Genomic DNA, 16,114 nt, shown 5'->3' on the forward strand with positions numbered 1-16,114 from the left:
GCTAGCTTGCATGTAAATGGCACAGATTAATTTTTCAGTTTTAGACGTAGTTTTCGCTTCTTCTCTTCTGCTGTGACATAGAAGATATTTATGTTAAATCATGGGACGTTTCTTTGAGAGAGCCTACAGATTTCTTCAGACTTAAACAGGACAGCGACCCTATGCGTCCAGCCAGAGCTACATCTGAATGGTTTAGATCAAGCCATATGCACATTAGAATCCTATCAGTGAAATCTGGAAGCAGTCCTCATCCTGCCAAAGATACATTGAGCTTAGGAAAAGTCCCTTTGATTGATTGAGTTCTATTAAGAATAAAGCATTAGATTTGAAGTGAAGTAATGGTGTTGCCAATATGTGAAAAATAATTGGATTATGTTTTTAATTAATTGGGTTTCATTTTTGATGAAAATCTGGAACAATTACTGACAGAATTGGGACCAACGCTACAAACCACAAGGGACTTGTGGGTGTTTCGCAGCAAAAGCTGTTTCTATTGACTCAATGAGACAGAATAAATTATAATGAACACACCTTCTAGATTTAAATTTGTTTAATAGATGAAATATGTATAGTTTCACTTTAAAGTCACAATTATGTACTACTTTATTTTGCTCTAATTCAGTTTGATACATTGACATGTAAATAAAATCCACTCTCATGAATTTAAGTATTTAATTGAGGGCATATTTATTTAAAGGTTGCATGTTTTCTCCTCTCTTAACAAAATGTTTTTTTTTTCTTTGTTTTTTTGACTGCAGGTTGCCATTTGCAGCCTTTAGTTTTCATAAAATCAGCTCCTGAAATGATAAACTGCAATAGCTTCAGTGCTTTCTCTGGCTTATCGGGTGAAATATGTGGGTTAAAGATGATAATCCTTAAAAGCCACAACCATACTTTAAGCTTGGTGCTTTTCAATCCTTCTTTAACTGAATTTAATCATTAAAATTTATGAAGTAAAATATCTTGCTTTACAAATGAAAAACTGGTATTAACACAGCTTTTATGCTTTTGTTAATTTCCATGTTTTCATTGCTTACATTACAAAGGTCAAGTAAACCTTTATTTTCATATCTGCTAAAATAACACAATAATGAATCCAATTATCTATTTTTCACATTTTTTGCGGATGCTTTTTCATTTAGTTTGTTACACTTAAGATTTGAACTTTGAACAGGGTAGCACAAAGACTATGCAAATGGATATTAATTGTTTTAACACCAGTCTGCTACAGGTAATAAGGGAAGGTTTTATGAATAAAATATAATCTTGACAATACTGTTTCATCTATTTATCGACTTCTTATAAGCCTAAGGAGAGAGGGTGTGCAGTCTTATTTTAGTCCCAACCTTAACCTAGTGGTTAAGAAAAAGAAAAAGAGGAATTCAAGTTTAGATCCACCTTCTATTGTAAGCTTCAAACACCTAAACTATCCATCAAAAGAACTAAAAAAACATGCTCTAATTTGGGTCAGGTGACCTTTTTCTTTGGCTTTAGGGTGACACAACTTCCTATTTTTTCCATCATGGTTAGTCCTTTTGAAATGTCTTGGCATTTCTTATTATTTATTTTTTAACTGCAGCTTTAGAATTTCATTGGGCATGAAGGGAATTTGCTCTTAAGAGAATTGAATGACAATGGACACATCACAATGAAAAATAGACAAGCTTAACATGCAGTTTAAAGAGAACATATTTTTGACCACCTTGCACAGGAGAGTTAAAATTAGACAGGACTGATCGACCAATCAGAGTTCGCTATGGAGAGTGATGTCCTCTCATACTACCAAAAAGTATTTTTCTGTGTGTGAAGTAATTCAGATTTTTTTTCTTTAAGTTGTTTTTGTTAGTATTTTGTTTTTTGGCCCTGGATTTAAATTCTCCCCTACTCTTTTTTTTTTTGTAATTTTTTTATTTTTTATTTTTTTTTATCTTTATTTATACAAATTCACCTGAACTGAAAGCAAGTAAGGCATTTAGTGTTTCAAATATTCTGGTTGTTATGGTGTCCTAGATGAGTACTCTTTCCACTCTTGAAGTACTTTTGGTAGACTTGCAGATCCAGCCATCACTGCTGGTCCATTTATATTTTATGTGGATAATGGGTCTCACTCTAGTTTGATTGAATCCCAAAGCATTTCAATTAATTGGGGGAGTGGCGGCCTAGTGGTTAGGGGCTAGGCTAGGGCCTTGAATCCTGAGGTTGTGACTCGATCTCCCACAGACTGCCACTCTGGCTCCCTGAGCAAGACCCTTAACCCCACACTGCCCCCCGGGTGCCTCACAATGGCAGCCCACTGCTCCCCAAGGGGATGAGTTAAATGCAGAGAAGTAATTTTGACCTGTTCAAGATGGCGCTGCGCAGGCAGCAGCCGGTGACATCAGCTCCTACTTTTCTTTTCCTCATGAATTTCTCCGCTTGAGATCAATAAAGCTCACCTAATCTAATCTAATTTTAAACCCAGTACCTGACTGAAATATTTCACTGACTTGTTTCTTAATAGTTCTTGACATTTTTAAGATCTGGCATTAAAGGTTGATTTATTTTGCTTCATTATAAGGGATTTCAACGGCCTGACTGTAATAATGGCTAAATACTAAGAAATTCTTCAATTACTGAGGTAGATGAAACTGATAATGTTATGTCTACTTTGGAAAGCTTCTTTTGTTTTAAAAAGCTTTAAAAAAATATTAGTTTACTCATTTTAAACTTGCATTTCTATACATGTATATACAATTTTTTAAAATGTTCTTTTTGCCTTAAAGTAGTTGCCAAAATGACTTTGTTAGTCTGACTTTTTCACAATAAATACATAGAAATGTAGGTGTGTTGCAAATGTGTAACAGCAGTTGTAATGGTAAATGATAATGTGTACTGATAGGTACTGTTATAAAAAAAATATATATAAATTGAACTTTATTGGAGACATTGAAGAGATTAAACCTTTGCATTTAACCCATCCCCTTTGGGGAGCAGTGGGCTACCACTGTGCAGCACTCAGGGAGCAATCTGGGGTTAAGGGTCTTGCTCAAGAGAGCCAGAGTTGCAGTCTTTGGGTGTGGGTTTCAAACTAACAACCTCAGGATTCCAAGCCCTATGCCATAACCACTAGGCCACCACTCCACTCTCAAAATACCAGAAACAGGTGCTTTCATGACGTTTCTGTAAGCATAAAACAAACGCTTTGTTGCCAGAACAGTTATATTTCTATTTTTATTTTTGTGTTATATTTAACTAGACTCTTAAGAAAAATAAAGTCTGACCAAGAATCAGAAACTGAAGAAATCCTCGTCATGGGGAAGTACTTTTTCCCAGGACTGTGTATATAAATTTTGGTGTGCATTGACAGGTACACGTCTTTGGTGCAAAATACTAAAGGTCGTAAAATCTGATATTTTTGAAACCTTTATGACTAGATCTATTGGTCACATTGAATTGACTTGCAGCAAAGCAGATCTTGTAGATAAAAGGTCAAGTCGTGTTTTTATTTGCATCTACAGCTTTGTTTATAGCCATTATAACGCCTTGGTAGTTGATGCTGAATATTCCTAATGTTGGTATTGAAGTAGACATCTTATGGGCCTGTTTTTACCTTTTTACAGTCACAGCACATTAGTGGTTGACCTTTTCCCATCGTTTCTGTTTGCAATCTATTCAGAGGTTAATGTCCAATTTCTGTTGCTGGCAGATAGAAGCAGTCTTGAAATAGTCCACACTCTGAGGGAAAGTTTAGTGCTTCATTTTCCTTAAAGGGTACAGTCACCGTGCCACTTCAATCGATAAACTGGTATGGACGTAAAAAAAAAAGAAGCTTGTTTTGATGCCAACAATGTGGATTCCTGAAAGACTTTTTGCGAGAGGAGAAACTCAATTTGACTGGAAAACATTTGTCTGGGAGACTGTCCATGTTTTGGCTTTTAAGGGAGCAGTCGTTTGAGGAGCCTGATAAATCTGAGCCTCAGTCATGATTATTCGGCCCGTCTTCTTACACAGATTGAAAAGGCAGGAACAGAATTTCAGCAACACGCCTGTCACTGACATTTCTATTTTTGTCAGGTGATAAATCCAGCTGCTTTCCTTTAAGGGCTACCTGCTCGTTCATTATATCTTTAAAGCTTTTCCAGAGTGCAGGACCATTGAAGCTGTGCTATCAGTGGCAGGACGGAGGCAGAATATGTCTGAGGGAAATGTACAGAGAGTCTGACTCACTATGGCGTCTAAACAAAGCAGCTGTGTGTTGTTTGGCAGCTCTTAGCATTTTAGTTCTGATTTAATGACAGAAAATGTCCTGCAGCTTAATGAGGCATTTTTTTTTACTCTTATCTTTCCTCTTGCTGTGTTTTCCTCGCTGTCTTTTTTTCCCACTTTATTGTTTTCTGTTTTGCCAGTCATATACAAGCATAATCATGACCAATCAGACTGTAACAAAGTTTTATTTTTAAAGTCTTTTTAAACAAAAAACTCTCTCTTCTAATGCCTCTTGACAGCTTCAGATGACAGACATCATTTTTAAGCATTCAGTCCTTACCGTCTTTATTCTTCCTAATTAAGGAAAGAGAATACAGCAAATTATGCATTTCAAAAGGTTTATTTTTGAACTGTCTCTCTCTGGTTCAGGAGGGGCTTTTTCTCATGCTGAGTTTTTCATTATTATCCTCGGATACAGCAGTTTGTCAAAAGCCAGATTCCTCAATATTGACGTTCCATGGCGAACCTTCCTAAAAGAGGGTATCAGTGATTAAAACTCATGTTATCTAGATTCATTACACATGGTAGTAATTCAGATATGAGTTTACAGAGAATCCAAACCTAGAAATTTGATTTTCTAATTGAGAGGAGTGGTGTTATAGAGTACGATAGTCTAGTAGACTGACACTTCCAATAAGGAGTGTAACCTGTAAAAGATTATTAATAAAGAGTTTGGCTGTTTAATGTAAGACTGCAGCTATTTAGTAATTTTTTAGTATTGATTTAATTTTGATTATATGTTTGGAATTTTATAAATTAATTGTAAATGGCAAAAAGAAAAAAAGTACGATATATATACATATACTTGTAAAAATGTAATAAGAAATTTAGATTTCTTATCTTAGATTGAAAATGCTTCTATGTCTTTATTGAAGCTGTTAAGGTTCATCTTTCAGTAAATAGCATGTTTTAGAGTCTGTGTAGCATATTTTTACTTAAAGTAATTGAATCATTTCATCCCTATTTCAGCGTGCAGCATATTAACTTGAACTGCATTTACCATCCATGTTGGAAGTACACACCAGAAATCTAAAGATACCTCCAGATGTCAATCCTGTTTTGTATAAAATGAAGTCATATTGAATACCCAGATCTTAAATTTAGATTTCCTTGAAAACTTTCTGTTTGAACTTTTTTCGTTGAGTTTCACAGAATCTCACTTACCAAAATATAGACGATTAAATGAAGAAAAGAGCAGTGTTTACAGGATCTCTAAAAGCAGCAGTCAGGGTCAAGTTTGACTTGCCTGAAGTTTGAAGAAAAAAGTTTTTAATGAAAACAGTTAAAAAATTCGGCTGTATTAACTTACTTCTGGCATAGACTTCTGGGATTGTTTATATATGGAAAGTTGAGAGCGAATAAAAATTCTGACAGAAAAAGTGTAAACAAAAGCTCCAAGATTTCCTGGTAATAAGCTGCAATGAATGTGGAGTTCTCTTTAGATGGCTTAGCTTTATAGTACTCAAGGCTGCAGGAAGGGCTACATGATGTTAAAAAAATACTTTGCCAATTATTATGACAGGTATTGTTTTATATTGGAAAGATTAAGTGAGTTGTGATAAGCCTACATTTTGCTCACTTCCCTTTGTTGGTATCTATGCAATAGTCACCCTATGCAATACCATCATCCCTCTCTTTTGACATAAAAAGAAATATTTTAAATAAATGTAGATAAATGATAATTTTGTTACTGAATCACTAAGATGAATAAGCATTTTCTCTGTTATTCAAACTCATTGAGATGCGCCTGTATACTGAGCATCTGTTCATTCTAAGCAGAATAAAGATGAGTGATGGACAGCCGGGCTGAATGTATCAGATTTTACTTCTTTGCAGCATAACCATAATGTGTCAGCTACTCCTCCTCTCTCCTTGTCCTCTCTTCTCAAACTCTTTACATCTAAATCAAATGTAACCGATTGAGCATGAAGTTTTCTATGCAACAGCAAAAAGTCAGGTAGGTGAAGGACTGAGGATTGGAGTGTTTACGTTCCAGCTGACTGTGATGAACAGAAGGGCTGCAGATTGAGTTTTCACTCTCACATTAATTCTAGAGAAAATCTTGTATGGTGCGCTGTTTGCTGAAGCATGGGAGTGTGTTGAACCAAGCACAGCAACTGTTGACAGCCTACGTAATTGTTTTCCACTGGTTTAGACTTTGCCCCAGACCCACATTTAAAGAAAGGCGATAAATGTGCAGGGTGCAAACAGGAAATAAGGTGTGCATGACTGCTGATGTGGCGGTAGAGTGTTAACCACTCTGGATAGCAATTGGAAATTATAACAAGACCATCGATAATCTGATTATTCAAATTTGCTAAATACTAAAATATCTCCATGCTGCGGGCTTTCAGATACTGTGTTAAACTAAAAACATAAAATAGCTTGGTTTTTACACTGTAAATTAGTAAGGCTGGGTCCCAACTTGTCTGCCAATTTGTTGTCACAGTCAATGCCTTGTTAACAAGATAGTCATGCCGATTCTTGCCATGAGCTTCCCCTGCAGACATTCTGTGCAGAAAATGCTGGGATGAGTCAGATTGCAAATTGGTAAAAATCCAACCTTTTGGATTTTCTAATTCCCGATATCCTAAGGTTTCTTGTGGTCCTTGACCATAGACTAGGACATACATTCTGAATGTGAGGTGTAGCCAGTCAGAAAGCCTTTGTCAGGGGGGAAAAAACCTGTTTAAACCTGGTAACAATCAGCTTTTAGTGGCAGTTCACAGCTCACTGATGCGTGTCTACCTGGGTCAAACTACTCTGCACGCTACCCGTGTTAAAATAGGCACTGATTGGCAGGCTGTGGGATAGCCAGAGCTGGTTTTAGCCGCTAAATTACTTGATACCATTGAGCGCAACGTATGGACGTCAACACACTGCGCCAATCACATCTGATCTAACAGGCCGAAACCACTCTGTTTACATTCAATAAGCATGGAGCAGCGCTGGTGAGAGGGATTCAGACAGATAAGAGGAAAATAATAAAGAATACTGACTACGCCCTGGCTTCCTTACATGTTTCTCTCCATTGTTTACTTTCCTGATTTCTGTCACACTTGTGAATCATCAAAGCCAATCTTGTGTGATGGTGTGACCAGACACACAGATGTGTGGGGACGGAGGCCACGCAGCTTCCAGTGAGGGGTTAGACCCAGTTTCTTCTGCCAGTGGGAAGGTAGCCAAATGTCAATTGTTAGTGGGTCGATCCATGTTTATAAAACACGCATTAACTCACTACTTTCAGTGGGAAAGAGGCTAAAGAGATCTTAGAATTGCCCTCGATGTTATGTTTCCCTCAGAGGTCAAAGTGTTATTGAGGCCCAGGCCAACATAGCCCACAGGATCATAGCAATAACCCCAAATCCTCCTGTTTTCAAGAATTCTGTTAGAAAATGGTGGAAATAAATAAAACATATTTCTAGAACTTTATGCTTTATTCAATGAGTTCTGGTATTATAATACATTTTAAAAATTCAAAGGTCCCAATGTGATTATTTTGCACTGGGGAAACAAAAAAGTTTCAAAAATGTATAAACTTTTCCAGGCTGTGTAAAAACCTTGAAACCAACATCAGCTGCTTACTTGACTGTGGTTGCATTGAAATGCATGATATATAGAGCAGGGCTGGAGGCACAACTTTGTTCTACTGGGAACAGATGGTTGCTGGCAGCTATTTTATTGTTTTTTTTTTTTTCAAACAACTCAACAATCATGAAAAATGTGTTGCAAATATGTCCGTTGGTGTCTTCTAAACCAGAAGTAATGAAAGATTCCAATTGAAACGGATGTTCCAGGTCGGCGTACTGTAGTACATTTCAAACACAAAAAGCAAAGTTGAAGCATTTTTGCACTTTGACATTAATTAGAATTCCTCAATGTTTCCTATTGGTCCTATCCTCTCAATTTTATCCTGTCCTTGACCTCATATAGTCTCAATGCTGCAGCCGGGTACCGTCATTGATGTGCTTTAAATAAAACACTAAGCTGCTGCTGCTCACGTGACTCCTAAGATTGATATGGCGTTTATGTCATCAACTTGTAGAAAAAGGAGAAGGAGGCCAGGCAGTCTGGCTGCAGAGGCTGCTCTTGCCATTTGTGAAATGATATGGGATGAATTCCAGTTATTGGAAAACTATAGAAAAATCCAAATGCTCTTTTCTCCCTTCCTGTAAAATGATGACAGTACTGACAGCTCGTTTAGTCTTTTTAGGTTGGAAAGCTGTCACAGATGGCTGTCATCCTATGTGCAGCCAAGGAAGTAATGGGAATGTGGCAATTGTGTCTCTTTTGCCAACAGAGTGAACAGGCTGCAGGTTGTGTGAGTGACAGCTATGGGGTCAGGAAGATCATACCGGCAGACTTTCACTGCAGTTGTAGTCATTTGCCACTTTTGTAAGTATCACTTCATTATCTCATGTAAAGAATGTTTGACAAACTACTAAAACTTATTTCACTGCTTAAATTCATCAGTAACAACGGAAGGCATCAAGTCAGAAGTTCGTGGAAAGGTTGGAGACTCAGTGGAACTGGAGTGCAGTTTCCTTCCACTAGAGCTGCAGTTTGGCTCGTCTGCATCCCCTCATGTGGTGGAATGGGTCCGACAAGGGCTTGAAATTCCTGTCCTGATTCAGTATGGATCCTACCCAGCACATATACATCCACATTTTGAAGGTGAGTACCTGTTATAAAACTAAGCAAACACGGGAGTAGTTTTAAGCACAGCTAGTTCAAGAAATCTGTTTGGGAGGAAAGAAGGAGCAAAATGAAAAGCAAAAGCTGAGTTGAGGAAGATGACTACTGATAAGGTGGAAATCAAAGCAGACACACCATTTTAATCTGATCCCTTTAAAGTATGTTAAACGTTGGAGAAGCAGCAGACCAGCAGGAGAAAGGTTTAGACACTCTGCACATTTACTTTCCACATTTTTTTTGCACTGGCTGGCAGAAATCAAGAGATGAATGTGAAATTGGGTGAGAAGACAATAAAACCCCTTGTACAGAAGATTGTTTTTATAAAATGGGAAGATACATAAATTAATTTTCTAGATCCATATTCAAACCTGAGTAAAGGCAGGGAACATTTGCTCAGCAAGTCAGACATTTGATCATATTTTTAAAAATAATTTCTCCTTTGGAAATGTACTGGAGGTGTTATTAGCCACCAGAAAATTGGCTTTTTCATAAAGATTGTCTGATAGTAGATAAGCCTCCTGGGCTGTTGATGGATCCTGCAAGCAGGAATGGGTTTGCTATTAGAGTCGCTGCAGCTGTAAATCTCAGTAAGTTGGTCTGCCATTTTCTAGCTATAACTCTTAGTTCCTTTCATCTTGAAACATTGTGGAGCTACAATTTTACCTAATGCATGTAGAAACTGTTAATATCGATGAGAAAACTGTCCACGTTAAAAATGAATGATGATATCTTCTAAATCTTCTCAGCCAACAACAAGAAAACATTAGTCAGATGATTAACATCAGTTACCGATTTGACTGATAGCGGGCACCCAATAAAAGCTCTTCATGCCTTTATCATCTTTCTGCTTCTTGTTTCCAATGAGTTGGATGAACAGGAGGCTGCTATAATCTCCTGCTTAGCGCTTTGGATGCTACATAATGAAAGCTTTTGCTATAGTTTTAGGTTTATTCATAATTAAACTAAATTATTAAAATAAATGAATAAAAATGACATATGGCGAATGTCACTGTTATTTAAAGTCTTCAATATTTTTGCTGATGATGTCTTTGCACCAAATAACCTATGGTAGTTTATTTTAGGGCTGAAACAATTAATCGGATTAATCGTAATTAATTGACATTTCAAATGATTAATAGATAATTTAGTAATTGATTAATCCTTTAACTGGAGTAAAGAGACTCTAAAACATGCCTTTAGCTGAAAGAGCAATCTACTTAGAGCAGTAATTATACTAAAATGTAAAAAAACAAAAAAAAAAAACAAAAGAAAATGATCAGTACCGGTACCTTAAATTTAAGTTAAAAAATACTTTTCTTTCTGTCAATATGCTTTTATTCAGAACTCCTCAACTGGAAAAGTATGTTAATCAATGTGTACTTATGTGTAGTTCTTTTTACCTACTAAGAATGTGGGGTAAAGATGCATGCTTTTTCGCTTCACTAAGGCTACCTTCACACTGAAGCCTGAAGTGACCAAATTCCGATTTTTTTTTTTTTACACATTTGTCTCCTGTATCTGATCTTTTAATGACAGTCTGAAAAACACATGTCGGATTTTTTCCAATGCGACCCAGGCCACTTGGCTAAGTGGTCCTGATTCCGATACATATCTGGTCTTTTCAAATGCGACTTGTATCTGAACGGACAGGTCGCATTTATCCGAACTGTACGCCATTAATACTTGACATGGCGGACAATAATGCAGAGAGCAGCCTTTATTTTCTATCCTCTTGAAAAGACTGTGCTTTTAATGCAGGGGTTGAAATATGGGAAAGAAATGAAAACTCGCACTACCATCCATGTTTATTTAAACACAGAGCACGCTCGCTTGTGATGTCATCACGTCCTCTACTGTGCATGTGGGACACTTGCGTTGTATGAATGCAGTTCACGCTGGAGGTCACATACAAGTCGCATATATTTGGAAATGTGAACAGCAGCACAAAAGATTCGGATTTCACCCAAAAAAACTGAATTGAGCATTAAGGCCTACAGTTTGAACATAGCCATAACCAGGGGTCACCAACTTTTTTACGGCTGAGGGCTACTTTATGGGTACTGAGTCATAGGACGGGCTACCAATACTGACCTATGAACTAGAGGAGTCGGCGTTCACCTGAATTTCATAGATAATAAACATATTTCTATTGTTTCTTTTCATTTTTAAATTTCTTTTAGATATTCTCATTATGAAATCCATATAAATCCTCAAATGTTCTAATTTATTGATATGATAAAATGCTTCATAAATGCTTCAAAATAAGAGCTTCAGTAAAAAATAACATTTCAGATTCAGTCCACTGGTGAATTGTTCTGTTTTCAAAAGATGCTGAGGGCACCCCATGTTGTCCTTGAGGGCCCCTTGGTGCCCACAGGCACCACGTTGGTGACCCCTGACCTAAACTTTCCATTAATATGCTTGGATACAGCTCTTTGTGGAAATACTTTAAAGCTTGTCCTTGTTGCTAGTTAGTAAAGGTCCAAAAACAAATGGGCTTCTATTTGATTATCCAGACCAAAAATCTCAAACACAACATATCATCATTAAGAGTTTTCTTGTTTGTTGTCATATACATTACTACATTAATTCTATGTGTTCCTCTATGAATTCTGTGCTTTTTTTTTAGCTATAAAACATAGAGGGGGGAAAAAGCCTAAGATTTATCATCCTCAGCAGTAATGTTATATAGTGTAGGACATGTAATGAATTGTGTGTTACCATAGTTTGTACCTATGAGACTACATTAATAACCATGGAGGGGTTGGGGAGTTCTAACTGTGATCTCCTTTACAGCCTGTATAAAAACGAAATACCCCCCCCCCCCCCCAAAAAAAAAAAAAAAAAGGTGTAATCTTAAAACACGTCTACAGAAAGAAGTTCAGTCCCACATATGCAGTGTTGCTTTAAATCATTTTTTTTTACACCGTCCTTATACTAATGTCTGAGTGTAAAGTTCTCATTCATTAAAGGTAATATACAGAGTAAGGTGAGTGTACTTCTGGCTGAAGTCAAAGATGAAACAAGACTCTTGTTCTCAGATTACATTCAGCACCACACCTTGGTGGCCTTTCAAACCAACTCTCACATTGCATCATCGTCTATTGTTCGCATTCTTACCCAGAGCATCATGAACAAAGGCGGTCGAAGGTAAAAAAAATAACCTGAATGGGTCAGGCCTACCTTTGTGAGGCTTCTGTTATCCTTTAAAGTCACAAACAATGGAACAAATGTGGACAAAAAAACACACAAAAAACATGTCTGGGTGGCTCAGATCTGTCCTTTGTTAACATGCCTTTTGTGCCTCTTTAGACATGTCTGTAAAGATTTTCATTCTGGACCTGGGCATTGCTTTTGGATATTTGGTGCAGCACCATGGAAAGTTCTGATGGAGGTGCAGTTTTTTTTATAGACAGTGTCTGAAGTGGCTTACAACTAAAACTTCAAAAAGCGAAATTAGTGGGAGGCAAGAAGGCAGCAACATAGAAGTAAGATAGCATTTAACCTGATTTGTTAATCTCCATCAATATTAAGACTGACAAAGACCAATCAACATTTAACCACATAATTATTTCTCTCTAAATTATCTAGAACACCCGTCTTACTCCCTCTTGCATCATTTATCCCATGCTGTGCAAACGAAAACTGTTCACATCCCTCCCAGTTTTTTTTTTTATATATATCCAGCTGAGACATCTGATATGTTTAAGTTAAAGGGAATTTCTTCAGAAGAATAGAGTTATATAATCTGATTTTTTTTCTCCACATTTTCTTACCAAAGCAAAGTTGTGCCCAGAGGCAAAATGCAGAAGTTTAAAAACATACAGGGAAAGTCACATTGATTTTATCAGTCTGTACATCCATCCATCCTTTTTTCCATTTTATTTTTTCTAGCTCTGTATTTTGTGGTAGAGCTGAAATTAATTATTCAGTATTTTTCATGTTTATGATAGAAAATAGCCCAATATCCGTTAAGAAATGTAACACTCACATGCATGCCGATATATATTTGTAAAATATAAACAGTATTTTGTGTCGATCTATCAAATAAAATCCAAATAAACCCATAAAAGTGTCAAAATGTGAGGCAGTTCAAGCATGGAAATTCCATCTTGTAGTCTATCAACAGATGCTACCGGATCGTCATCCCTAACCAGCAAAGACCTGAAATGGGACCAAATGGTGCCCCAAAGTTAGATTTTTTTGTTTTGTTTTAAGGACATTTTAATCCAAGAATTAACTCATAACTAATCCTTTAAGTATTAAGCTTTAAAAGGTGCTCCTAGTAGTTATGAGTTTAATGCAGAGCGTTTCCAGGCGTACATTTCTAGTATCCGCCTTATATTTGTTTAGTGTATAACAGTGTTCTTCTGTTCAGATTGATCTCTTGTGCTAACACAGAGAAATGCTCTGTAATCTCTGCCTTTTTGATTTGTGTTTGTCAAAGGATCAGAACCTGCTCTCATTTGAGTCACAGCCTTTCCCCTCTGAGTGAGGAGCCACTCCCTCTCCCAGCCTAAACCAGGAAATTTGATACTGAGATTTACATAGCAATAAAGTCAGGGTAAACCTTAGGTTGATTGGCTGAATTATCAAATGTGGGAGCAGTATGCACTTTAATTCTATGGTCCCGGCTCATAAAATACACTAGCCTTTTGTTGCTGCTGCAGAAGACGAGCTGCAGCATATATTATTGTCTTACCTAATAAGGTTGGATGGAAGTGGAAGCAGGGTAATATTCTGCTCTTTGTAACCTGAACATTTGCCTACCGTTTGAATTACAAATGATATGTTTTGTCCACCTACTAAGTCTGTTTTTAAAGCTTCATATTTAAATGTATTATTTTTGCTATTCGTACGACTTCCCAGCAATAAACGGAAGAATGCTTCTTTTTGTTTCAAAGGGCTTAAAAGAGATGCTTTGTTGCCTCTGATGCTCAGCTTGAGCTTTCGTTTAGGTGCTGGTTGCTGGGTTGGTTACAGGTGCATCATGGGAAACTTAGACCCCTTAGAGTTGAAATGAGCAGTGTGCATTTCAACCCCTGAGGCGGGTTCTCGGGTGTCGAAGCAGTTGGACTTCAAGAGCCAGCCTTCAACTTTTGTCTAGCTGGTATAATTCCTTTTAGTTATCCAAGTGAATCTGCTTGCTGAGGCAAATGTTTTTGTTATGAAGTAAGGTTGTGTGGAGTAGTAATAAGATGTTAGTATCTAAGGGCAATAAGCAAGAGTCTCATGGGGAATCTAACTAACGGCTAAGTCAAAATATAAAGCCTAATATGTGTAAATATAATCGCTATTTTTTGTCAAAATGATTCGAAGAAAATGTTCAAGTTTAAAGAAGCTTTTTCAATTCAAAATGTCAGAAATAGCGTTTAGCTTGAGGCTTTATACAGTGGACCAAAAAAAAAAAAAACTGGTTTTGGATTAGAAAACATGCAAAATAAACCGGACGAAGTCAAGTGGATTGTTCTTTTTTTACTTTTTTAGCATGACTATGACCTGGATGACGGAGAATCTTCAGCAGTCAAAATCATCATTAAATTATGTTAGGATATTAGATCATCTATCTGTTAGCTTGATTAGTTATTAGTTTTTTTTATAGTAGTTTAAATTACTACCTATAGGGATTTGTCCTGGTTCCAACAAAAAATAAAAGGAAAAAGAAGAAAAATCTTCTCTGAACTTTTTATAAAAGTCAATTTAAGATTATTTCTTTTACATAAATGTCCCTTTCTGCATTATTTTGATATTCAGATTTTGTATTTTTTTTTGTAAAAGACAGATTTATTGAATTAGGGTTAGGTTTTTAAGGAGGAAACAGACAGTTAAGTGTTTATTGTTGCTGGGTAAATGATCAAAGCATCGATGTCAACTCTATGGACAGGAAATATGGTCCCTCAGCACCCATGCTTCTGCTGACTTTATTAAAAACAAATACAGCTGTATAAATGCACTGTCCTTCTGTAAGCAGTAGTAACCTTTTAAACACAGCTAAAGAAGCTAATGTGCTTCCTTCCCATGTGGAGAAAGCTGATAGCCTTGCACTGGGACTGCTTGTGTTCAGTGGAGCATCAAGTTAGGCCTCTTATTTAGATGCTTTAGTGCTTGAATTCAAATTTCAAACCATGACACGGTAGCCCTACATAGAGCTACAGGCAAGACAGAGTGTAACCTTATCCTCTTCTTTCTCTAACCGAAACCTGAATGCCTCTCCTCGACTTGCCAAGAGCTGACGACATCTCTTGGAGACAGTGTGGGCTCTATGCCCATAGATATCCCATTTTCAGGAACATAAATGTCTGTGTTGTAGAAAATGGTATTGAATTTAATATTTTTTTTACAGACCCTTGTCAATGCAAACAAGAATCTTTGTGGATTATTTCCCAGAAAAGATTCTTTATTTTAACTCCAAAATGTTGCACACCCATTTTTTGAGGTTTGAAAATCAATATGTCTGGTGCGTCCTTCAGTCTCAATAAAATGTTTAGAAAAATCACAAAGCATAGTCTCTCCAAATATTCCTTTTGTCAGGATTGCTTCTGACTCGTTTGAGAGCTTTAAGAAGGACACCTGAAGTGAGAAGAATGTTTAAAGTTTTAAAAGACTTTTTTTCCCCTCAGAGGTTTAGCACAGCTCTGGTAATTATTTTTCTGAATAATAGCAGTTAATAAACTGAAATTAGGAAACCATTAGAATGTGTCTCCCATTTTATAATTTATCCTTCTGTCATCATGTAGGGCATTTCATAACAGGTTGATTTTTAAAATATTTTTTGAGTGTTTTATTTCTCACTAGCAGTAGATGGTTTTGTATTTAAGTGTCAACACAGAGTGCATTAAGGGAAGGAGTCTTTAGGGAGCCTTCAGTCAGGGATGGTTTGAAAAATAAATGCATTGTGTGAGAGTGTGTGCGGTGAGTATTGTGTGGTTGAATTCTCCAGAGAGAGGGTATTGTGTGGCTTTGGGTGTTTGAAAAACCTACGAAGCTGCTCTTTTTGTTGTGAACAGATCAGCACAGAGGGAAATAAACACTGTTTTGAAAAAACAAAAGAGAAGAGATTTGCAATTTGGCAATGTTAGTGGTATTGATGAGTAAGTTGTAGTTCAGTTCCCTTAGTCAGTTTTTTAGATTTTTGAAGATTTATGCCTTCATTTGTGTTATTTATTAGCCTGAC

The 16,114-nt window shown here is 36.7% G+C and overlaps 1 protein-coding gene across 1 annotated transcript in view; it reads left to right on the forward strand.

The window, feature by feature from the left end:
* Nucleotides 1-16,114, forward strand: part of LOC107102473 (protein turtle homolog A-like) — a 79,524-nt gene that overhangs the window by 8,151 nt on the left and 55,259 nt on the right. Inside the window, exons 2-3 of the mRNA XM_015401801.1 lie at nt 8,546-8,640; nt 8,719-8,919. Of these exons, the coding sequence (XP_015257287.1) occupies nt 8,580-8,640; nt 8,719-8,919 (262 nt within the window). The 5' untranslated portion in view covers nt 8,546-8,579. The remainder of the gene's footprint in view (nt 1-8,545; nt 8,641-8,718; nt 8,920-16,114) is intronic.

The sequence above is a fragment of the Cyprinodon variegatus genome, unplaced genomic scaffold (assembly GCF_000732505.1).
Source record: "Cyprinodon variegatus isolate N-32 unplaced genomic scaffold, C_variegatus-1.0 Scaffold32, whole genome shotgun sequence".
Taxonomy (NCBI): Eukaryota; Metazoa; Chordata; class Actinopteri; order Cyprinodontiformes; family Cyprinodontidae; genus Cyprinodon; species Cyprinodon variegatus.